The 23,409-nt window shown below is 40.4% G+C and overlaps 2 protein-coding genes across 3 annotated transcripts; both read left to right on the plus strand.

Moving 5' to 3' along the window:
- Nucleotides 1-77: 77 nt before the first annotated feature.
- Nucleotides 78-16,344, plus strand: LOC118434868. 2 transcript variants are annotated; one of them, XR_004834319.1, is made up of 6 exons: nucleotides 78-1,169; nucleotides 1,238-1,437; nucleotides 6,370-6,543; nucleotides 13,469-13,680; nucleotides 13,752-14,580; nucleotides 14,933-16,344. XR_004834319.1 is itself a non-coding variant. In XM_035849359.1 (5 exons), exons 2-5 carry the CDS (start codon nucleotides 1,299-1,301, stop codon nucleotides 14,001-14,003), a joined length of 777 nt encoding a protein of 258 aa, XP_035705252.1. In that variant the 5' UTR covers nucleotides 78-1,169; nucleotides 1,238-1,298; the 3' UTR covers nucleotides 14,004-16,344. The 2 variants fall into 2 exon arrangements, 1 of the variants encoding a protein (XP_035705252.1); XM_035849359.1 differs by having other exon boundaries at nucleotides 13,752-16,344.
- A 239-nt stretch (nucleotides 16,345-16,583) lies between these two features.
- On the plus strand, nucleotides 16,584-23,408 carry LOC110846213. The gene is made up of 4 exons (XM_022092880.2): nucleotides 16,584-16,955; nucleotides 18,234-18,407; nucleotides 22,823-22,983; nucleotides 23,058-23,408. Exons 1-4 carry the CDS (start codon nucleotides 16,826-16,828, stop codon nucleotides 23,205-23,207), a joined length of 615 nt encoding a protein of 204 aa, XP_021948572.2. The 5' UTR covers nucleotides 16,584-16,825; the 3' UTR covers nucleotides 23,208-23,408.
- The last annotated feature ends 1 nt before the right edge of the window (nucleotide 23,409 follows it).

The following is a 23,409-nucleotide window of genomic DNA, read 5'->3' on the forward strand; positions in this document are numbered from 1 at the left end:
CTACTTCTACGTATTACCATTACTAAATTGAATGCAAATGAGGTTTGGTTTTTGGATAAGGAGAGGACGAGGAAGACGAAGAAGAATTTGGCCTTTGGCACAGTGCATCAGTTCGTGTATTGCAAGCAGGTTGAGTTCTTTTAAGATGGTTCGTATGCATATAAACGGTTTGGAAAGTACCGCAGAGCAAGCCAGTGGATTGGTTTGGTAACAACAATAATAGAAGAAATCCAGTGTTTTGTTCCGTTCATGCAGCTAAATACACAATAAGTTACGTGAGGTCGGTGAAGATGATGTTGAGATTACGTATTTAGTATGAGGCAGGAGAATACGGTGATAAGTGAATGAATAAATACTCCGAAGCCAATTTACTGCTTGATGAGGGCTGTCATGTAAAACTGCATAGGCGCAGGTTAATAATGACATCTTGGCATTGGGAATTTAACCAACAGAGAAAGATCTTATTTTTAGTACTCACACGTATTTGTACATATGTGCATATGCATGTCCAAGATTTTGTAGATACTTGGCTAGAAATATCTCAAAAGTAGTGGTTATCACGCACACTTTGAGTAGCCATTCATGCATATCCATAAGTCAGTAGCAGGCTGGAAAGCTGGGTCGTGACACATATTACGAATTACGTCCTAGAATTTATACACAAATTTGAAATGGCGATCTTCACGATAAAAGCTGCAAGGTTATCTCGATCCTCCGCATTTTCTCGACATTAATCTCATTTCAAATAAATATTGCAACAAATTATGACTGATGTGGACATGTCAGACGTTTTATCAGCCGTGCAGCAGCTATTCATATCTTCTGTCTGACCCTCTCAACGTCGCAACCGAAGATAACATTCCTCGCCACTCGTGGAAAAATCATCTGCCCAGCAAAGAGACGACACAAGGCAGATATTTTCCCCGCTGGTTCCATCCAAGTCTCCTATTTGGAGAAAGCAGATGCAACAACGAAGCAGGTTTGGGCAGAGGAGCAGACAGCCGTGGATGGTAACATGGAGGCGGGGTGGAAGGAAAAAGGTATCAAAAACCTGCCACACTCTGCCACCTCGTCTCATTCAATCTTGGGGGACGACAAACACTCCTCTTCCTGCACCACTTTCTCTCTCGCTCCTCACCTCGTCTCAACTTTCTCCACGCACTCTGCAGGTTAGCAATCCTCCTGTCGTCTCACCTCGCCTCCATTTTACCAGCTAACTGATTGTTCAAACTTTTAGCGTTCGCCAAGGTTTCTCTCACCACCGTCCCCACCAGTACAGTCATTTCCGAGGGTGAAGAATGTCAAGGTCAGGGAGGCAGCAGCAGCGGCGGCGGACATCGCCAGCGTCATTCCAAGTGATTGGTCTCCTCCTGGTCGTCTACTGCATGTGCAGCAGCTGCGTCATGATCGCCTCATCCGCACGGACGAGGGGGCTCGGTGAGGAGAACAATTCTCAGAAATTCCCCTTTTCCTCCTTTGATTCACATTATTCTCGCCATGAAATATAGATGTCCTCGGACCAAAAAAAAGAGGGATTTTGAGATTTTCTCTCTATTTCTCTACCCATTTTTTGTTCTCTATTCCTTCCTCGCCATGTGTGTGCTGTCCTTCTTTCGCTTTGTATTGACTACTGACTGCAACTAGTGGTTCTCTAGAGAGAGCCTGAGCTTTCTCTTGCTGGCAACTCACATATTTTTTGCCATTACAAGTTGATGAGCAATCTTTTGTTCCTCTGCTTTCTGCCATCCCAAGTACACAAGTAGAGGCTCAAGCCTTGCAAGGCACGTACATTTGTACACGAATCTCCAGAATGGAGAGAGCGAGTTTAAATGGTACCGTAAATTTGCGTTACTCTTTTGTGGGCATTTTGGATAGGCAAATGCCAAAATTTGGTCCACTTCTGGTAAAATTGTATGCGCATAAATATCCGAAGCAAGATTTGCAAAAGGTACTTCAAGATGTGAACTGGCATATGACATTTTGCTACAGAAATAGCTCAAAAATGAGCCACGATTCGCGGAATAAAAAAGACATCGATCATACACCCACCCGCAGAAGGAAATATGCTCCGTTGTGGATACAATTTCTTCCACTGGACTGATTTCATACATAGACATTTGGAGTTTGCATCCAAATGATTCCGAGAAAAGGTGCTCTGCTCAAATAAATGTTAATCATAGAGTTGTGCTTACAAGCCCATCACATGTCTGTCATTTGCTACTTCAAAATGTAAATTCTTAAAAGATTTAAGTATGTCCAGTAATATTCTGGTGAGAGAAGTCGAAAATCGTGGCAAGACGAGGTGCCATTTTAGTTGAAACTAGTTCGGAACGGGTTCTTCTTCCGCCTGTAGCACTATCTCACAAAGAATCTGCGGATTTAAGTGTCCCCTTTGCTATCTTATCTCTTGTGGTTTGGGGACTAATCCGATTTCCTTGTCTTCCGGAAGAAGCGTTGTAGTGACCCTGCCACACCAGTTCTGACACCACTAATACCAATACACCAGACTTCTTTGGCTTTTATCATGCTCAGGAGGTGAGTCCAATAATTCTTTCTGCATTGGCAGCTGTCATATTCGCCATTTATTGCTTTCTGGAGGAGCGTGAAAGTCTGCCAGGGATGAAAATGTGCCTCTTTATTTGAAAACAATTACCAAGTTGGCCTGCTTCGGCGTCGTGAAGGATTTTTACGGGAAATTTTACTGTCTTGATTGGGAGACATATTTGCAATTTTCATAAGGGCTGCAGTAGCAGAAGTAGGCTTTGTAAGCAGCGTATCTGTGCGTATCCATCTGTTCGTGAGTACTTCATTAACTTGCCCCTTCCATTGTGAAGAAGGCCTTCGTGTCCACAAAGGAGACGTATTAATTACACGAAAGTGAATGTAGGGGAGAAAGTCTCACAGCCCTGATTTTGACGGACTGGATAAAGCGACCACTTAGCCAGCATTGATTTGAGTGTCAGTCACTCAGAAGGCGAGGGGAAGCTAATCTGCAGGCAGAGTCCGTTCAAAGGTTGCGTTAATAATAAGGACATAAACTGAAAAGAAGTCTTAAGCAGGAAGGAGAGAAAGCATGTGAAAGTTTTTAGTTGATCTTGTCTGGCTTAAAAACTCGACAGAGAAGTTCTCGAGAAGCATTTACTTGTCCGTCAGCCTCAAAACTTGGAAAATTCAGACTTGAGCAAACTTCAACAGGAAATTCCACACGAGGAGGACTTGTTGCTTCGTAGTAAATATTGTCAGCGTGTAAGGTTACAGAGAACCCTAATCTACGGACTGACCGTCGTCGTCAAAGTGACTTTCGTCGCTGATGTAACCTTCCTAGCAGCACGTAAGCACTTCGAACATGACCACAACCAGGTTGCGGGTTAACAAACTTGTACTGCATACACGGCTCAGCAAGATTGCAATGACAAATTCACAAATTGTAGAGAAACTGGCAATTTTCTTTACTGCATGCAAAATTATCAGCATTTAGCAGTACCTTTGGTCAGCCGTAATGCACATATCAATGCACAAATCGGTTAAAAAATGAGCAACGTAACTCATAAAATTCCAGACCAATTTTTGCAGCTTGCGATTTCCAAGGTGTTATCTCAAACCCCCGAATTCCTAGAAATATTAGCAACAAAGATGTGCCACACCCGATCGACTTGCTCCATCCAAGTCCTCCATAACTCGTAGCTAAATCCATGACAAATCCCATTCAAAGAGTGTCCTTTCTGAGGAATAATTTATCCAGCTCTGCAAACGAATGGAACATTATTCCACCAAAAAGTCGGTCTATTCAATGAAGAAATTGGAAAATATGTCGAAAAAGTCATCCCACAATGCATTCCATCAGCCACCAGTCTCAGTTGAGCGATGGATAAAGTCTTTTTGAAATAATTTATAAGTTATTTAACTACATTACCATCTGCAAGTGAGCACATGCTTGAATTAAAATAAGATCATGACCAGCTCATGTTACAGATGGATGAGTGCAAAGTAGGGGCGAAAGTCACTGTGCTTTAGTGCTGGTCGTATCGAAAAGTTGCTTTACAGGAAGTTAAAAAGTTGGCGTACAAGTGCTTGTAAGCTGAACTGAAGTGGAGCAGTTTGAAAGTTTAAATCTGGGAGGCGTACTTGTACCCATGTAAATTACGGAAGAAATCAAATGTCACTCATGTAACAAGATTCACGACTCAAACCCAATGTTGCATAACGTTATATTCACGCAGGCAGAGTGAGACTAGATAGCGACGTGTTGTGGAGATAATCACATTGCGAAGACGAGGTGAAAGTGCAAAACTCAGTTTGTTGGACAAGTCAAACTAAAGAGTTAAATTGAGACTGTACAAAGTACATAAAATGTCCGGAATAGAATCACAGACGAAACTGTGCAACAGTTTTTTATTTGTAGAGTTTTTTTATTTGTAAAAGTCTTAAACTGAATGAAAAAGCATAGCTAGGAAAAAGTGCTTTCTGTTTGGAGGTAGTACTTCTGTCTGTGCAAAAATGGAATTTCACTCAACTTTGTAAGTTTTACCTTTGTGTGATGCATAGCAATTTTGGGAGGAATTTTGCAGATTATTTATTCAGAAAAGAGAGGTGGAAGATCCTTTCATGCTTCTCCTCTTATCTCGCCCATGAAAGGAGCAGTAATGATAATACGTAAAATGTTATAAAATGCAGTACATTGAATAGCAAGTGGTAAACAGGAAGGAAATGGCCACACCGCACACAGGGAGGGAAGAAAGATGGAAAAAAATCTATATTGACAAAAAAAACAGGAAATAAATTTTGCTTGTTTACTTATTCTAACTAAATATTCAGCATTTTTTTTACATTGTAACATTTTCACCGTCGTGATTTCTTGCATAGATTTTCCATCTATCTATTTGAACCCGTTGAGTTCTAATGATGAGGATTTTTCACCACTTTCATGTCATCCTAGTTTTCACTCCTTCCACATTTAGATTAGGATCTAAGCATTACAACTTGGCAGACAGAGAGATTGGAAGAATCTGAGGAAATTTGTAAATTTGATTAAAGATTTTCAGTCGAATTATGCATGCGTAGTATATCAACAAAAACAGTAAATGATGTTCCTTTGCTACAAAAGCTTTGGAGTCAGTCGAAAGAAAGAATATGAAAGTTTACAAAAGCCCCAAACACCAACTTCTCGTGTGCATCAATTCCACAAGATTCATGCTTTTCTTAATCGGATGTGCCAGTTTCGTCCGAAATATGTGTGTCGCAAGTACGGGTCCCCTACTTCCTCCATTACGGCAATGAAAATAAATGGTGGGGTGGAAGGAAATGGAATAGTATTTGCAACACGGCATAGAATTTGCATTGACAAAAGTGGCGTATTTATAAAGTAGGGGCAAAAACCCGTGGGAATTGGGAGCATGACATCTGCAATCAACCGGACGACCGGATTGAAGCTGACGATTTACAATATCTACTAACGAAACCAAGCCTTTTTAGAAAATCTCGCCTTGGTTGGAGCTCCAGATGCGTATCTTCGATTCGATCCTAATCGCGAAAGAAATCCGAGAAAAAACAAGAGCTACACATTACTGGTGACTTGGAGGAAGGCGAAAGTTTTGGAGTGAAAACCACTTATTTTGTTTCGTAACCTAAAGAAAGCATTCATTCTTGGAAATTGTGTAACTTAAATATTTCAAGTTTCACTCAAACTTTCACTTTAATAATTGAGTTTTGGAGAAAGAAAGCCACATTCGGAGCTCTCAAGGAAGAAAACAATACGAAACATTGGCAATGTAAGCCAATCAAAATATATTCCCTTTGTACGAAAAGAAGACACAATTAGATTTCCTATGAAGTGATATGCAAATTAGAGTTGTGAGCATCACTTTACTTTTTATGACTACAAACCACTTTCTGTAAATACTTCATATAATTTACACGGGGAAAAGAAGAATATCGGGAAATGTGGCCCTCTTAGTTTGTCATATTTGGTCAAAGAACGTAAGATAGGCTTTCACATTGAATAAGGAAAATAACCTTTGGTTTTAGAAAGTGGGTGGAATGTGCACAGGGCTGTTCCACAGGTGGGAGGTTGTGCAAGCTTGTGTATTGCTTGTTAGTAGTCATCCGCGTGTACGGCTGCATGTCAATGGTTTTGCGTAACTGTGCTATTATTGATGTCATCCAATTTTCTACTTCTGCTCTTTCATCATAAATAGTATGTCACCTTTTACATGTCGTTTAACAATTGGAATTCGAAATGGCACAAGACATGTATCAGAAAAATGTACAGGACATACGCAATTCCGAGTTAGGAAAGTAAAAACATGCGTAAATTGACTGACCCAATCCTTAAAAGAACAATTTTCACGTTAATGGTGGTTTTCCTGTTAGGCGGAGGTGGTGGAATTCGAACTGTCCAATGTTTCCACTGCATCTGGTACCCAAATCCGGAGCTAACGTCGGCCAAAAACGCGTCTGAAATCTGTCGTCAGCACTCCTTCAAATTGCCAATGATTATCGAATCCTGCGAACTGGGATGTGTCGTTTCCGCCGTCCACACCACCGGTAAGCACAATCCACACTTCTTTACACATAAGATTAAAATCCACCCATATTAAAATTTCAAAATTAATATCCCACGTTTTTGGTGTAACAATTGGTGACATTTATGCGTCAGAATTATCATTTGATGATATTTATTAACATAAAATTATGGTTACAGTTCCTACATTAAACTTAATGCGCATAAATACATATGCACGGTAATCAGCGATGCTGGTTTACAAATCAGACAGAACACACAAGAAATAAACATCTGCGCTAGTTTTTTAGTCCTAACATGTAAAATAATCACTGCAAAAATTTAACATTTGCTAGTCATTGATGTAAAAGTTAGTTTAAACATGTAAATAATTACCTCACTGCTTCCGTCTTGAATTCACCCCTTACGCTTCTCGACAAATTTAGCATGTAGCATTTTCCCGTCTTAAGTAATTTCTGGGAAGCTTGTTTCATATAATAATGGGATTTGGGGTGTAATTGAGTTTTGGGCTATTTTTGTCCCACATATCGGTACAAGAAGCAGCAACGGCATGCTTCTCCAATTACGACTTATGCTTTTATCAAATTTGCATCAATATCTTAGTAAAAAATACCTTTCCAGTCCAGACCAACGTTGAGTATCCCACATACAATACATTGTACGTGTAACCTGCCGATTACAATTTTCATTAAGCTGTGAACTTAATTTATCACTTATTTTTAAACTCTATTCAAATCTGTACGTGAAAGGTCGTTGATTGCGTTCGTCACAATTTTCGGGATCCAAATGTTTCCACCACTGATGAAATTATTAAAACTGGAATTACGACTGACGGGTGACAATATCGCAAATAATAGAAAAGCGTGGTTTCATGGATGGGGAAAGTATGGATGCATGCACAAACGTACAGATACGGTTGGGATGAATGTATGAGAATTAATTACTTGTGAGTAGCATAATAAGGACCTGGTAGTGCACCTCAGTCGCTGGGTGGGTGTGGCGCTACATGGCCAATAATTTATTAGGAAATGATTCCCCATATTGAGCACCCAGTCATCCATAATCTTACGATTAGTTGAACAACATATTGAAATCGTCATTCTCCAAAATCTAATGAACACAGAATTAAGGATGCGTATAGATTTTGTGGTCATAATTACTTTTCAGTCAGCAGGATGAAGTTCAGCATATACTCGTTATGCACAAGTACATGGGGGCATTTGGAACTGGAAATGCAGCACACCTGTTACTCCAAGACGCCACTATCCGGAAGGGGATTGATTCCCCTTGCGAGTTACCCCTTGATTCCCCTTGAACAATAGCTACGTTTTCCGGGGATTTCCATTTCCAAAGAGTAAATACGCACACAGAAGACGCCCGTTCTTTCCTCTATGTAGGACCATCAGGCACCCCAGAAAAAACTTATTCTTGTGAAGCTCGAAGAATCATTTGTCGTGGAAAGAAAGAGGGCTGCGAGTTCCCTTTCGCTTGGGAGACATTTCCATTCTGCTGACAGAATATCGCGAGCGAGGAGGGCAAGAAACCCAATAACGAGTCTGCATTATAAATGGACATTATTACGTGTATGAGGAATTATGAAATGCTAAAAATAGAAAAACAAAGTTCACAAAATCCCAGATTTCCCACTTAGAATGAATAATTAGAAAGGCATAATCTTTTCGAATGGGGTGGAGCTGCAACGTCAGTAACTCGCCGATACATGCCTCATACACAAATTCACTCATCTTTTCTGGTCAACTGTTGCGTCATCTGAGCTAATTTGAGTAGCTCAACAGAACTTTGCACGTATTGGCGAAAGTTAAGCAAGCACAAATAAATCCCTACTTTGTTGATGCTCTGATGCGCCTAATTATAACTTATTAAGCTTTGTCTACGTACACGCGCCGAGTTCTTATGGCATTGTTTTGTTTTGTAACGAGTAGTTTTCCAGCAAAATTTCCAGAATCAAAGGCAGAATTGAGAGAAGAGTTTGTCCTCCTCCTCGCCTTTCACCAATTTCGTTTCCTTATCCTCTTCGGACAACTGGTGGAAGGAGTTCGGGTAGATTTCATACCTTGTGCCATTTGTTCAATTCACTGCTTGATCTCTTCCTTATCCCTGATTTGTGGAGCACATGTGTCGTGGCTGAATGAAGGTGAAACTTGACAGAGTGCAGATTTTAAATGGGCTGGTTATCAAATTGACTCATTTTCCTTGACCAATCCATTCCCAGATAAGCTCAGAGGAGAGAAAGAGGCAGGGCTAATAAGACACCGTCGTCCTGCTCAGGATTCAGCTGACGTACATGAAAAGTTCCCTTTTGAAGGTTTTACATTTGTCGTTGGGAGAGATGTGCTTGGTCACAGTGTTGATTTGATTCAGTGGACACACAATGGGGCATAAATGCAGGAAAGTTTACTTCTGCCCAGATTTATGGCGGTGCAGGGGACGGAATGATGAAGTGAAAGCAGGAAGACACACGATGAGTGGAAATCTTGCTGAAAAAGAGGAATTGTGTGCACAAGAGTTGTTTTGATTGGATCAGTGAATTTCATTCTGCTCGACGATCTCCCGTTTTCCAGATCACAATCAATATTCATGTTGTTGTGGAGCGTGGATGATGGTGAGAGAGAGAGTCATTCGTGTCTCTTCTCAATTAATTGAATTTAAACCAAGTCAATACTTTAACGAATCTATTAAATTCTGGTGGATTATACGAGTCATGAGCAAATAGATTGGATTTGTGCATCCTGCTGCACGTTCAGAATTTTGACCAATCCACGTAAAAGCTTTTTAATATCTGTATCCCATTGAAATAACAGAAATAAAATTACTCCTCCTGCATTTCGTCGCCTATTGTTCCGCCAGATTGATTAAGTTCTACCTGAAGTAAAAGTTCCGATTTTGCATGCAAATCCCAACCACTAGTTGAGTCGTACCTAAACTAATCAAACTAACTAAATTATTTGCTCAGTCTTTGCAAAGTTTCCATTTCAGTTTGATAAATCAAATTGCCAAACCAGAGTTTCAATTTACCTTTATTCAAGTGTTAGTCACATTCAGTCGATCAGGCTGGTTTACAAGTTATAACACACTATGCAAATAAACATCTGTCTATACTAATCAACTACAAACTATATTCCTCAGAAATATATAAATTCATTATCTCTACTCTTCACCAAAAATACCTTGCATAGTTCAACAAACTCATTATACTTAAGGTCTTTTATGGTCCAATCTCTTGGAAGAGAGTTCCATAATTTTATACTGCGACAATTTATATTATTATTAGCAAAAGTCGTGTTACATGAAGACACTGGAAGAAGAGGCCAACTTCGTCCCTGTCTACGAGTCTCATCATGCTTGTACAAATGAACAAAAGCATATTTCAACAAAAATAAATCTCTCCTCTCTTCCAACGTTAATAAATTACATTTCATTCTTAGTTCATTAATATCAATATCAATCTTAAATCGACCTTTTTTCTTGCTATTTCTGGCTTTCTTATATATAAGTGGTAAATAATATTGCAAAATAAAAGTGTCAACCTTTGCTTGAAGTGGTACTAATTGACAGCGCGTCTGCACCGCCCATATCTCACTACAATAATCAATAATAGCATGTACATTACAATTAACCAGAATTGAAACCACATTTTCCGTTAAATACCTCTTAATGCCATACAAATATTTCAAAGCACCAGACACTCTACTCGTTACACTACTCAAATGGTCTTTAAAGTTAAGTGTAGAATCAATGTTAATACCTAAATATTTAAACGTAGACACTTGTTCGATCTCATTGCCATTTATATTCAGTTTATAATTAACAAATTCTTTGGGAATCTTATCCTGTGGCTTATGAAATATTTGATATTTAGTCTTACTGTAATTTATAATCATGTTGTTCACACTATACCAATTTTCAATAAGTCTAGCTTGCACATTAATAGTTTCAATCATGTCTTTTATATTTGTGCTATATATGTATATAACTAGATCATCACAATACAACAGAAATGATATAGTGATGATCTTACAAATGTCATCCTGGAATGCCGCATAAAGAAGTGGACAAATCGCGGCCCCCTGAGATAAGCCTGTGGGGTTATCATAATATTTCAGAGTGCATGCATTTAGCAAATTCGCATCCGTTAATGGATCGGATTACAAGTTTAGCGAAAAATATTTCACTAAAAAATCCTTCACCTAAAAATTGAGCCAGGATAAAGGAAGCCTTTGCACAATTATTGCCGTGCAGGATCAGCAAGGCTCATCTGCCAGATAACATTCACCAGAGTAAATATGAACTCAATGCAGAGACCTTGAAATTGGAAATAGAAGGAATCAAATTTCATCCCGTGGCAGTTCCGACAAACTCGTCGTACTCGCCACTCCTTTACTTTAATAACTCGCAGTTTACACGGGCATAGAAGGAATGGCAAGTAATTTAATACCCCCATTGCTTCCTCACTTACTCGGAAGTCTGTCCATAATTAGGACGACATGTAACGATGATGTGAAAGATGACGTATTGCGAAAACATTTCTCAGATTTTCAGTCCATTGTTATAAATACTTTCCAAATTCGTCCTCTCAGATCTTCTCCTCGCAGGTTGACAACAAACGCAAATTTTCCTTTATAAATAATTAGACCCATCCGTGTGTGCAATATTGGGCTCAATTCTTTGTTCCAAACACATTAACGCCAAGGGTGAGAACAAACTTTGCAGAAAATCAAGGCTTGTGCAAAGCACGTGCAAATGCCAGTCGTGTTCAGAATAAATTTGAAAACTTCCCCTTTTGTCTCGTACCTGACGCGAGCTCTCCACGCCTGCTGGCTCAATTGCCAACCTTGAGATGCAGATTGGGAATCAATCCTGATGTCGAAACGGCGTGTATCACTCCTCTCCATTCTCCATCCACGAACGTAACGTAGCCCTGCTAGACTTGGTCATAATGTGATCGTTATTAAATAGTTATGCCAGCGTGAAATTATGAAAGGAGCGGCGAGATTAAATTTCATTAAACATTGTAAAACACATTTAATGATCAGAGTGATGAGCTCTCCTAATTTTGAGTCCCTGAATTTCGTAATCCGACTAACGGGAAACTCGTGGATGAAGATTTAGTTGGATAAATGTCAACTAAATCTTCATCCATGGGGTGACAAATGTGCAAAGACAAATGTGCAAACGACAAACGTGCAAAGACAATTGTGCAAACGATAAATGTGCAACCTGACAAATGTGCAGCCCGATAAATGTGCAAACGATAAATGTGCAGGAATTTTTCTAAAAAATAGTACAATATATCTTAATATGATTTTAGCAGTCAAATCAAATTATATCTCCTCAAAAAATAAGAATTCTGAAAAATTAATCTTGCTGCGACATCCCTTATGATGTCTGTTGAAGCTGCTGATCTTATACACATATAATGAGCAGTATTAATTTATCATTAACTTAATATTTTACTAAATAATATTTCTATGGTGCATAAATTCCCCCGTACATCTTCGTGAATTCGTGAATTTTAGCCTATCGTATAGCCTGGAATTATGTACATTTTATATAAAAATTCTGAATTTCTTTGAAATAATTCGGGATTTCCTTATTTGCTGTCATTTTAAATTATGTCCCCGAAGCGTGTCCATAACTAAATTTTAAGCTTAAATCATGTCAAGATATGTTGTACTATTTGTTAGAAAAATTCCTGCACATTTATCGTTTGCACATTTATCGGGCTGCACATTTGTCAGGTTGCACATTTATCGTTTGCACAATTGTCTTTGCACGTTTGTCGTTTGCACATTTGTCTTTGCACATTGTCGGGCCACCACATTTATCTGACATTGAGCCATTGTTAAACATACCCGAGTTGCTAAATAATACTTGCATCGTGATGTTTCATTATTCATTTCAACACCACATCCCCGGATTTCCAGTCGCCAATCCCATCTCCAGAGATTTGTAATACTTGCACAAATTGGCAATAATACTGCAAAATCGAAATCTGTCCCTATTTCCTCAGGTTTGGTTGATACACAATAGCGCAATCATGACACCATATTCGCAGCTCAAGGGATATACCAGAGCATGAGGCTCAGCAGAGTATATCCAAGTTCGAAGTTTATGTAAACATAATTACAAGAATTTCCTTTGAAGTTGAGGATTTTGATTTCATCAATACACGTCCAATACGATGAGCAGGGGCGGATCGATGGTGCGGCCCACACTGTCAAATTCGTAATCTTGTCACAATTCTAAATACACAAAAACTAAGGTTGAATCTTCCCCAAATCAAAACATGTTTTCCTTCCTTCTTCCTTGGTCCAAAAATATCTGGGCTTCATTTATTTCTAATGGAAATTTTCTGTTGTTTCTTGTACACCTTATTGAAATCAAGGTTATGTTATCTAGAAGTGTAACGTAGGAGAAGGAAACCCGTCGTCTTTTATCATCGAAATAATTTGTTTCTAATTTTAAAATGAAAAACACATTTTTATTATGGAAAAACTAATGTATTTATGTACTTCAAACCGTCCTCGTGTGGATGTCGTCAGCTATGTACATGAACCATGCAGTTTTTCTCCCTTTGTAGCTCATTATAAACTGGTCTTTGATCAATCACGTAATTAGTGGACCACGGAAAGATCAAACATATTGAACGAGCTGAAAATTTAGTCTAATTTTGTTTCATTTAACAGACAGGAAAATGAAATGAATAAAAGTGACAGATGGCTGGAAAATAAAAGTCGAATGCGTTCATCAACATGGGTTTGTCTTATTCCAAATTTGAACAGATTTTGAATGAATTTTGAACTTTTTTATCAATGTTCATCATACATAAATTTTGAAAAGGTGACAAACCATTGATGGAAATTATAAGCCCCAAGTCTTACCAAATTGTTGACCTCTTGATTAAAAATTCGGACTTATTCCTTGCAGAAGAGTACAAGCGGGTGTTGGGGGACAGGAAGAAGAACTTGCTCAGCACGTACGTGACTGCAGCCAAGAGCAAGGGGATCAACCTCCTCGGGAACAATATGGTCTCCCTGAGGAGGAAGCCCCACGAAAACTACTCCGTCAACATCACCCTCCCACCCATGGAGTTCTTCCTTCGAGGCTGTGCCAGGTCCTACCACACCGGATGCATCATGGTAACGAGGCCACAAAACAAGGTGTCCATATTGGAAAGTTCAAACTATTTGACATTTGACATGCAATTTAGGACGTCTCTCGACCAGGAGTGTACCACGAGGACTGCTTCTGCCACCGAGACCTCTGCAACGGCAACCTGTCCAGCTCCAACGACAGCAGCATCTTCGTCTCGTCCTGGATGGCACTCGTCCTCCACTTCGTCATGCGGATCGTTGACGGAATTGTACTAAAAACACGAAGCCGTCTTAATGAGAAAATGGTGCTAAATAATAATGATGCGTCGTATGGAAAGGAGATACCAGAGCTTAAATTACTTCTGTAGGGTGACATTCTTTGTTATGCTGTAAAACACGCGAGAATAAAGAATGTCGCCCAAAATAACAACAGCAGAAGAGAGAACGCCGAGGAAACCGAAAACAGCTAAATGTTCAAAAATGTTCTTGTTCTATAAAGGATTTTGCTCTTGTATTTATTTAGTTATGACAACTTAATGTTCACAAGTTTAAATCAGGCGTAAACTTTGAAAGTGATGTTCAAGATTATAAAAAAAATATTAAGGGAAATACAAGCAATTCGCTTAATCTTTACAAGCCAATGTTAGGTCGTGATTGGAATCGTGTGCTTAACTTTTAAGAGGTGAAAGTAAGAAGAGAAACAGAGAAAAAAAATTATGTATATAATTTCAGTTTAAACTGGGAAATTCATAAAGATTGAACCTGTATCAAATTTGTACTCGACTGAATGCCTGTGACCTACATATTACCGTGCAGTGAGACTAGTGAGAGACACACGCGTATGGTGCTGGGACTGCTGGATAATATCCAGCAGTGGATATTCAGTTGATTTAGAACTAGAAACATTTGCATGCACATTTCTGACCGGGTACTTACGATGCAATGGTGTGAAGGGCAACCCTCCGATTTGGTTGAAATTTTAAACTTATACAGTTCAAGTCAATACAACCAACGTTTCTTGGCGCAGTTTGTGCGATGGTTGGAATTAGCAAAATATTTGTGGTCAAAGTTGAAAAATGGTCCACCTTTCCCGAAGGGAGTGAGAGTGAGGTTTGCTTCCTCCGATTGGTAAGAATCTCCCATTTTCTCAACTTTGGCCTAAAATATTTTTGACCAATTCCAAAACCATCGCAGAAACTGCCTCAAGAAACGTTGATTGTATTGACTTGACGTGTATAAGTTTAAAATTTCAACCAAATCAGAGGGTTGCACTTCACACCATCACATTGTCCGTAAGTTGCACATACGTGGGATGATTGATACTAGATACAAAATATCTTATTAATCTGATATTTTTACAAAATACATTACAAAATACAACCTTTTTCAAATGCGTACTCAATCCTAACTCATTCCTGGTTATTTCCTGTACATTACGGTTGTTTCCTGTGCATACATAAGTCTATCTGTATATTTCTTGTCATCTTTGGACGCATACGATGCGCACAATCTTTTCAACTTGTGACATAATTTATGTGTGTACCTGGACTTGAAAGTGTATGTAAATACTTATTCACATGTCCCAATTTTGGTATGAGGGAATGAACGGTCTACTTATGTAACTTAGGATTAGCAAACGTAAACGTACTTCTGGTGGACCATGTCAAGTCCGTCTCTAAATTATTTCTTGATAATGTACACGGAAAATCAAATAAAAATTTATAAATTATATTTGTAAATATAAAATATGTCGTACAGTTAAAGGGGTGCCCGAAATAAGGTTGTGAAACATATACAAATTTTGAAGAAAGGTTGACAGCAGGAAACGAAAGGGTTTTTGGAAAGCTAATGTGATGACATAGATAAAAAATATATAATCGAACCAAGAATAAAATTCTTCGATAAAACTTGTATTACTTATATATAGTAGATGTGAATAGCTTATATTGTTAACCCCGTTGTATTGCTGAATCATGCAGAAGTATGGTCGTTGTACTCTATGGGATTTATCAGAAATTATTACCAGCTGCTAAACAGCTTGTGGGCCATACAATGACAACTAAATTGAATTCCTTCTTCTTCTGCAAATGAAAAACAAAACTTTACTTGAGAGTGTGTCCATGAATCAGAGAATGTTGTACTGCACACACAATGAAGAGATTGGATTGTTTACAGTCAAATGTACATTTGTATTGCATATTTCTTGTAATTTATCAATCCCCTTGAAATTTCTTAATGTTTCTTAATGTTCACGAATTTGATGTATTAGTTGAAGTGCATGTGTAGCTTTCCTTGAAAAATGACTCGTACTGTAGAATGAACTTATTCGTCGTTTATATTAATTGTATCACACTTTTTCCCTGATTGTTGTCTAAGAATCGGTATTAACTTGCAGGAGGAGGAAGATAAAGCAAAGAGGTTGTGACTAATTCTTGCAGACAAAGACAATGGTATTTGTTGTATGATTTTATGAGTAGAACAGAATGCACCAGCTCCTGTCACCAGTTTTGTATTTTCAACATTACAACTTATAAAGGCATGTTTTTAAAGATAAGTAATAAACACATAAGTCATAAAATTACACATATGTTAAACTTGTGCAAACAGGTGGATATTCCAGAAATATTTAAGAATTGGTTGAGTTCAATACTCTAAGAAATGTGTTTATTGTATTTCGGTAAATAAAAAGTGTGTAGTTTTTGCCCCTTGGCTTAGCACAAATAGTTGCTCTTGGCTTATTTCAAGGTTACCTAAGCATGGGAAATATTTAATTAAAATCTAGCGATTTGTTGGCCGGCCCTGGGAGTCAGAGGAGAGGAGAAAGTGGGAGAAAGCGAGGAGAAGCAACGCTGGTCTGGATCTGGTGGGAACATATGCAGCGGAATTTGCCATGGAGAACAGGCTCCTGCTCCTCATGATGAAAACAAAAAGGAGCTTGATCCGGGTTCCTGCTTCAGAAACCCAGTGGAATCCAACCCATTCGGTTAAAATCTTGCTCTTCGTCTTGTGGGGCTAGCGGAAGTGGTGCAGAAACAGTGGTTTCACGTTGCAGCGAAAAAAATCGCAATACACAACAGTATGTTTTAGTTTAGAGTTGTTCACTTATTCTCAGTTTTCCCTCGTACTCGTGTTCACACACTTTGCATTATCTTCACACTCAAAAGTCAGTGAAAAGCACATCGGGTCAAAAATGGCAGTAAAAGCTCTTCTCTCACATTGTCGTGGTAGTTGTCCGACTTCCTCCTTCTTTGCTCAGATGCACATCACATGGGTTATCTTTTGGGTCCTGGTACTTCAATCAGTCCTCCCACCACGTCCCGGTAAGTCAGATTCCTTGCATTTTCCGCACTCAAAAACAAACACAGATCAGCAACGAAGTCTGCTCTGGACTGGACTGGAATGTGGAGAATTAAAAGATGAAGGTTGGTTCGCCCATAGGCGAATGGTGAAGGGACCGTAAAGAACATTTCAGTATTAAGTTCCATAATTTTTAGTCGTAATAAAGCACAAACTTCAAGGCTGCTAGATTCTCAGGTTTTTACGTACGATTCCATTCTCACCCGACTGTTCTTCTCGGGAAAGCACTTGATAAAGAAGAAATCTAAATTATCCCACCGAAAGCAAATACGAACTCAATTAGGGCAGACATGCAAATGGGTTCACCAATTTAAACGGAGAAAGAGAATGAGCAGATGTAAAAAGCGGGTGAAAATCTACCGGTGAGAAGAGCATTAATCGAGTACACGAGTTGAGAAGAAAGGAGAAAATTCCATGACCAGCCAGCCATTCTTTCTTTCTTCCCACGACTCATGATCTACTGCCTTTCAACTTTTAATCATAATCGGAATATAAATTGTTCCAGAATTGTTTGAATTGGGTTTTCCCCGTGCTCACGTTCACTTTTATTTCTGCACTCGTACAAACTTTGGGAAAGTAGTGCAACAAAGAAACGGATGGGTGTGTGCTGAGTTATGCACGGAGTTTGTAGGTGAACGTGGCCCGAGTTAAAATTCATACGAGGAGAGGAAGGAGCCTTTTCTACTAATTCACCGTGTGGCGGCGGTCTCTCGGGCAAGAATGCCTTCGTACGAACGGTGTGCATAAATTGTAGGATTTGTCGGAGATAAAGCCATAATATGAATGAGAAAAGAGATCAACTTCTCCTCCTTTTTATGGTCGCTACATTACAACAAATTGCCGAAACGTGTTGGTAATCTAGGGTCGAAACTTAGTGGAAATAAGAGGAACAAGTGAGACTACACAAACGAATGTTTCCCAGAAATGCTTCCCTTCCTGGTTTAATCTTACGTAAGTAACGGAGAGAAAAGAGGAACCCTGCTGCTGGAGGAGCAAAGTTGTTGGGAAGATGGGGCAGACATTTCCCAGCGGAGAAAGTAATCTCGGGTGATATGGATTTCCTCTGAGATTCTCCAATTTCCGGGAGATTAAGCTGTAATTCTCATAATCTGTGACAACAAGTTTTGCACGTCGTGTTTCTCTCTCATTATTCGTGTACCCGTGCATCAACATGGAGTCTGAACCCCTGCTTGATTAAGAGTTAAGTTTTCAGAGATGCATAAAAAGATGGATTTTTGCAGGTGTGCTGGCTGAGGTGAAAGTGCAGTGCTTCGACTGCAACTGGCAGAGCTCGACGTCGCACCTCAACTCAGAAACGGTGCAGGACTACTGCCTCCCAGAACACTTCCGGAGGGACAAAGTGAACACGATCTCCTGTTCCCAGGGATGCATGACGACGAGCATGTACGAGGGCGGTGAGTACACGACCACGCATTATTATTTCTCCCATTATTTATGACGTATTTGTGATCTCGGTAGAAAGCAGTAGTCAAAAAGGCACAGTCCTCCCACTCCCATAAATTATGCGCTACCGATGAATAGGGAGAAGTTTGAAAAAATGCAGAGTTGCAATAACTTGTCCATGCATCCGTAGGCATTTAACGACGCCACTTTGGTCTTCTTAAAACGGGGCAGGAAAATAACCAAGCCATAAATTATTGCTGTGGTTGGTGGAATTGTCCCATTAAGGGAACGAAGAAAGTTGCGGTTTTTGCGAGACATTGGTATAAATTCATCACTTTTACTCCACTTTTCGGACCTTGCCTACCAAAGTCTCTTGTCCACGCTTGTTTGTAATGAATGGGGGTAGCCCGTCTGCCAAATGGGGACAACTCACGCTCCCCGGTCTTCCTCCGAGCTTGGCAGGAATAAAACTGTGCGGATCTGCTGAAAAGGACGAATACTTTATAAATGGACATAAATCAATGGGGTGAGTGGGTGAATTTGTTTGTGGATCTGTGGGTTTGGTCCTTCATTGCGTGGCACCCTGCCCAACCCAACAACCCAACCAAACCGCAAGCAGCATAATAATAAAGCAAGCACATAAAGGTCGTAGGAGGAAGAGGAGCGATTTTCAGTCGAGTGACCTCGCACCCCAACCAATTCTGTGGGCACATGAGACGGACGGTGAGTAAACCGCAGGACAATCGTATCCGCTCTAGCGAAACACGGGCAGAGTTCACTTCCTCCGGAGAGAAATGACTTTTCTGCCATTATTACCCCGAGGTGAGGACAGGTTGCGGAGGAGTCGTCCTGAATAAGCTCCCACTCCGACTTAATCCCAGGGAAGAGAAAGTGTACATAGTGGACCAGCGACGCTTTGGTTAAGTAGCTCAAAAACTGCCAGCGAACTTAGGGAAAGTTGTCGTCCTTTATCCCATTCCGAGCAAGAAAATGGGGAGAAAGCGGAGAATGGAGGCTGGAAAGTGGGGAATGATTGAAGGTGGGGATGGATGAGGCAATAAATTAGACAAGTTTCCATTTGAAGAGGATAAGGTGTAAAGTGGACAAGTTTTCACACCCGGAGCAGCACCCGTAAAGCAGCTTAGGCCTCCGCGACATTATTGTCCCCACTTTGCGACTTACTTTCGCTTTCATCAAAATCAAAATGCGAGGCAATTTAGACTACAACTCGGCAGATGAGGATTACGTTCCGTCTCTCCCAGAAACTTGGCCTCTTGTTTCCATTCTAGTTTCACGAGGGGAATTATTATTTTGCTCGCGAGGAGAATATTTGTACATGGACAATTTCCATTGTGTTCTCCACTTCTTTCTCGGCCGCACCGAGTAAATCGAAAGTATTCGAGGTGAAGAAACAAGTGAAAATCTTGCGCCTAAATTAATTCAACGACATGCAGGCAGCATTCATATTACTTTTTACTCTCTCAATTCAGTCGTGGCTAGTCTCATGGTGATTTTTCACTCTGCATAAGAAGGGGTACCACTTAAGGTATTTGCATATGGATGCAATTAACTAACCAGGACTGGGTATTGTGCAATACTATTCCAAAAATTTCCTGCTGGAAAAACAGTCACGTAGAAAAGTTTGTCGCTTAATCTCCGTCATAATCCACCCGTCAGCGTCGCAGAAGTGAAAGAAATTTCCAAAAGAAATATAGAAATCGAAATGACTTTCACTTTCCCATCACAAAAATGAGAGTGGAAACAAATCGAAAAGTTGGACCAACTATTTGAGCAACAATTGTGGAACTTGTCGTAACGGACACGGCGATATTTCCCAAATACTTACTTTCCTTGCCATAAAATCAACATTATCTGCAAAATATACAATTTTGCGGGGTGATGTAGCATGACATGTGGTTATTCCATAGCTTGAGCGAGGAGAGAAAGCAATTTTGCCGAGGAGAGAAAGGTGGTGGTGAAAGTTTATAAAGAAAGGTTGAAGTATTGACAGTTGACAATCGGCGGAGGACAGATGCGACGACGACGACTGACTTTCACTCCTTTGAGAAGTGTCACTGGAGTGGAATCCAGAACCGATTCTCTACTTTCTCTCTGCTTTTGCTTTCTCTTCACTCTTCCGAACAAAATGGGAAGATTTGGGCAATTGTGTGGGAAGGAGAAAGAGAGAGAAAGTGAGGGGGAAAGTAAAAGCATTCTGTTTCACACACACAGAGAAAGAGAGGAAAAGTGAGAGAGAGAGGCTGACATTCTGTGATGCTTTGCCCTGCCATCAAATTCTCTTCAATCCACTCAGACACATCGCTTTGGATGGAATGATGGGGTGGCTGGAGCGTGAAATCAAAAGTATAAAGCAACGTCCGGGTGATAGAAGTGACAAGTCGGGGGGACCACACTCGCTGAAATCGTCAACGTGGTCGCCGCCATCAAGAGTTTGAGTGAAATTCAATGTTTTCTTTATTTCATGTCCATCACTCAGCCAGAATTGATCACCTCGAGTGACACCAGCTCGTCCAGATAACGTCAAAGTCAAAGGGAATAGATTGCATCATGCCGACCAAGCAATTAACCAGCACCTCTCTCCCTCTCTCTTCCTCTCTCTGCCAGGTTCCCATGCTCTTAATGAATTTGTAATCAGACCAGGAGACCATCTTGGGTATTCCATAAACTTGGACACGCGTGTGTCAAATACAAGTTTTCAAGGTTTTTAAGAAATCTAATTTTTTCCCCTTCGTCTTTTTACCCTCACCTCGCACTGATTGGAACACTTGGAGTAAGGCTTCCAATTATAATTTTGACACGGAATTTATGGACGGCGAGGAAGACGAGTACTATTTGTAGGACCGAAATAAGGGAGGTCGAAAGGCGACCGATTTCCATTTCATATCCACGTTCGGAAGGAAGTAAGTGGTGAGAGAGTGAAAGCATCCTTCGCCTGGGCTGCATCGCTTCCTTTGTTTACCGGTGTAATTAATGAAAGTGCTAATGGAGCCTGATGGGTGGATTGGATTGGGTCACAGCTCCTGCCTTGCACCTCGCAGCACACGAAGCGAAACTTTCTCCCTGCCCAAGAAACGACGACGAACGAAAACACGGGGGACCCTGGCTGGAAAAGTTTCGTATAACAATTTGACCGCTTTTGATACATTATCCTCATTTTCTGCACTTTAGGCTGGCTTCACGGGCACGGGAAATGAAGCAAGACATCCATAATTCGTGAAGCTAGTCGCATTAGCACTCCGAGTGCTGATAACATCATCCCGCTGGCCGTTAAATATGACGATGGTTCATCTCGTCGATTGGAGTTGAAGTGATTTCTCAAGTTTGTCGATAGGCACATAGCGATGCTTCCTATGTGGAGGTTAAATGGTTCAAGTAGTGTCCCTAAAATTCTTGTTTGTCGGTGGTGAAAGTAGAGCTGGAAGTGATGGGGAAACAGGACTCGTGGTGGCAGTGGCACGTACCTGAAATAATGGAGCAGAGAGTGAGGACTTCTCGGCTGAAAAGTAACTCCACTTTCTCCTCAAGTAAGTAAGCTCTAGCCGGGAGAGAAAGCTGGAGGAGCGATGAGAAGACGAGGAGTGCGAGAATGCCGGAGCAAGTAAACTAATAGCAGAGAGATTGCGAAAGGAGGACGACGAAGGAAACCCACAAAATCTAATTTTCATCCAATCCAATGTTCTTCTCTCATAAAATATCAATTCGATATCTTTCATCCTCAACTCCTTCCTTCCTTCCTCTCGCCAGGCACAGGCTGCGTCCAGAACGCGATCCGAGATAGCAAAGGCTTGGACATTTCCCTCTGATATGTCCCCACCAACCAACGCGAGTACATTGAACTAGCAGCCAGCCAGCACTACCTTGGCTGCCCTTTGACGCTGAAACTGAAGGAATTCTCGCAATTTGTGTGTCTGTCTGTCTCTGGATCTCGACGTCATGCTAGACACGATATACTCCAACCAGATCACTCCGACCTTTATTATCTCACTTCATCCAGTGTCGAATCCAATAACTCAAATCTCATTTATCTATATTTAATACACGCCCCACTCAAAAGTTGGCGATGAGATGAGCATAATCCTCTTGATGACAATGTCCCAGCAGTCGTGCAGACCACCACGTTTTCGGTCTGCTGTATTAAATTTTTATCCCCATTTCTAAATCGTGTTACTTCTCGTTAGCCCTTTCACCACCTTGTGAGCACATGTTTATACACACACGCCCACACATACCAATCCTCCAAAGTAGAGATTTTTGGAATCGGATTTACTCGACGCGAGATGAAAGGGTAGCGATGCTCCGTGAATTTGATAAACCGATAAATAAATCATGCTGGACGATAAACATATTAGAATCAGCATTCATCTTGACACTGCTTCTTTTTGTCCTGGGTTTAAATTTGATTTAGATCTCGGTGGTCCTGTGACGACGTTGGAGCTGCGTGGGGGCACCTCGGAGGACAAGGAGCAAGTTTCCAGCCTGGCACCCAATCGCCCACCATTGTCCTTCTTCACGCGGGGCTGTCCCAACGGGGATATCACGAGGAAAGAAGGTGGCAGCGGTTGCGAGGTATTCCTCCTCTTCAAAAATTGTCGCGTGGGCGAAAGGAATTTTGTAAAAATGCTCACTAACTGTATTTCTAGGAAAAAACCTATCAGCACGTATTTCGGGAGGAATGCTTTTGCAGGACGCCACTCTGTAATGGCGGACATCCAACACGAAGCCCACAAAATCAAGCAGTTATTTTTCTCATCTTGGGTGCTCTGCTTACCAGAAACATGAACACAATGTGATACGATGATATTCATTACCATCCATCCATAACGTGCAGATTTCATAATAATTATTCTGAAATTGATGATTTATTCTGAAATGTTATGATTTACAACTTCTCGAGGTGTCTGTAAAAGAGTGCAGTAGTGGAACTTGCATATGTATGTATGTCATGAAACTTACAAATGTTCATCTCTTTAATAAATAACTTTGACCTCAGCA

Source organism: Folsomia candida, unplaced genomic scaffold (assembly GCF_002217175.1).
Source record: "Folsomia candida strain VU population unplaced genomic scaffold, ASM221717v1 Fcan01_Sc003, whole genome shotgun sequence".
In the NCBI taxonomy this organism is placed as follows: domain Eukaryota; kingdom Metazoa; phylum Arthropoda; class Collembola; order Entomobryomorpha; family Isotomidae; genus Folsomia; species Folsomia candida.

What these genes read in the sequence shown, in the direction of transcription:
- LOC118434868 (XM_035849359.1), top strand. Translation starts at nt 1,299, where the DNA reads ATGTCAAGGTCAGGGAGGCAGCAGCAGCGGCGGCGGACATCGCCAGCG. An exon ending in CGCACGGACGAGGGGGCTCG is followed by an intron (nt 1,438 to 6,369) that starts GTGAGGAGAACA and finishes TTTTCCTGTTAG; the next exon opens with GCGGAGGTGGTGGAATTCGA. An exon ending in ACCACACCGGATGCATCATG is followed by an intron (nt 13,681 to 13,751) that starts GTAACGAGGCCA and finishes CATGCAATTTAG; the next exon opens with GACGTCTCTCGACCAGGAGT.
- LOC110846213 (XM_022092880.2), top strand. Translation starts at nt 16,826, where the DNA reads ATGGCAGTAAAAGCTCTTCTCTCACATTGTCGTGGTAGTTGTCCGACT. An exon ending in GACGAGCATGTACGAGGGCG is followed by an intron (nt 18,408 to 22,822) that starts GTGAGTACACGA and finishes AATTTGATTTAG; the next exon opens with ATCTCGGTGGTCCTGTGACG. An exon ending in AAGGTGGCAGCGGTTGCGAG is followed by an intron (nt 22,984 to 23,057) that starts GTATTCCTCCTC and finishes CTGTATTTCTAG; the next exon opens with GAAAAAACCTATCAGCACGT.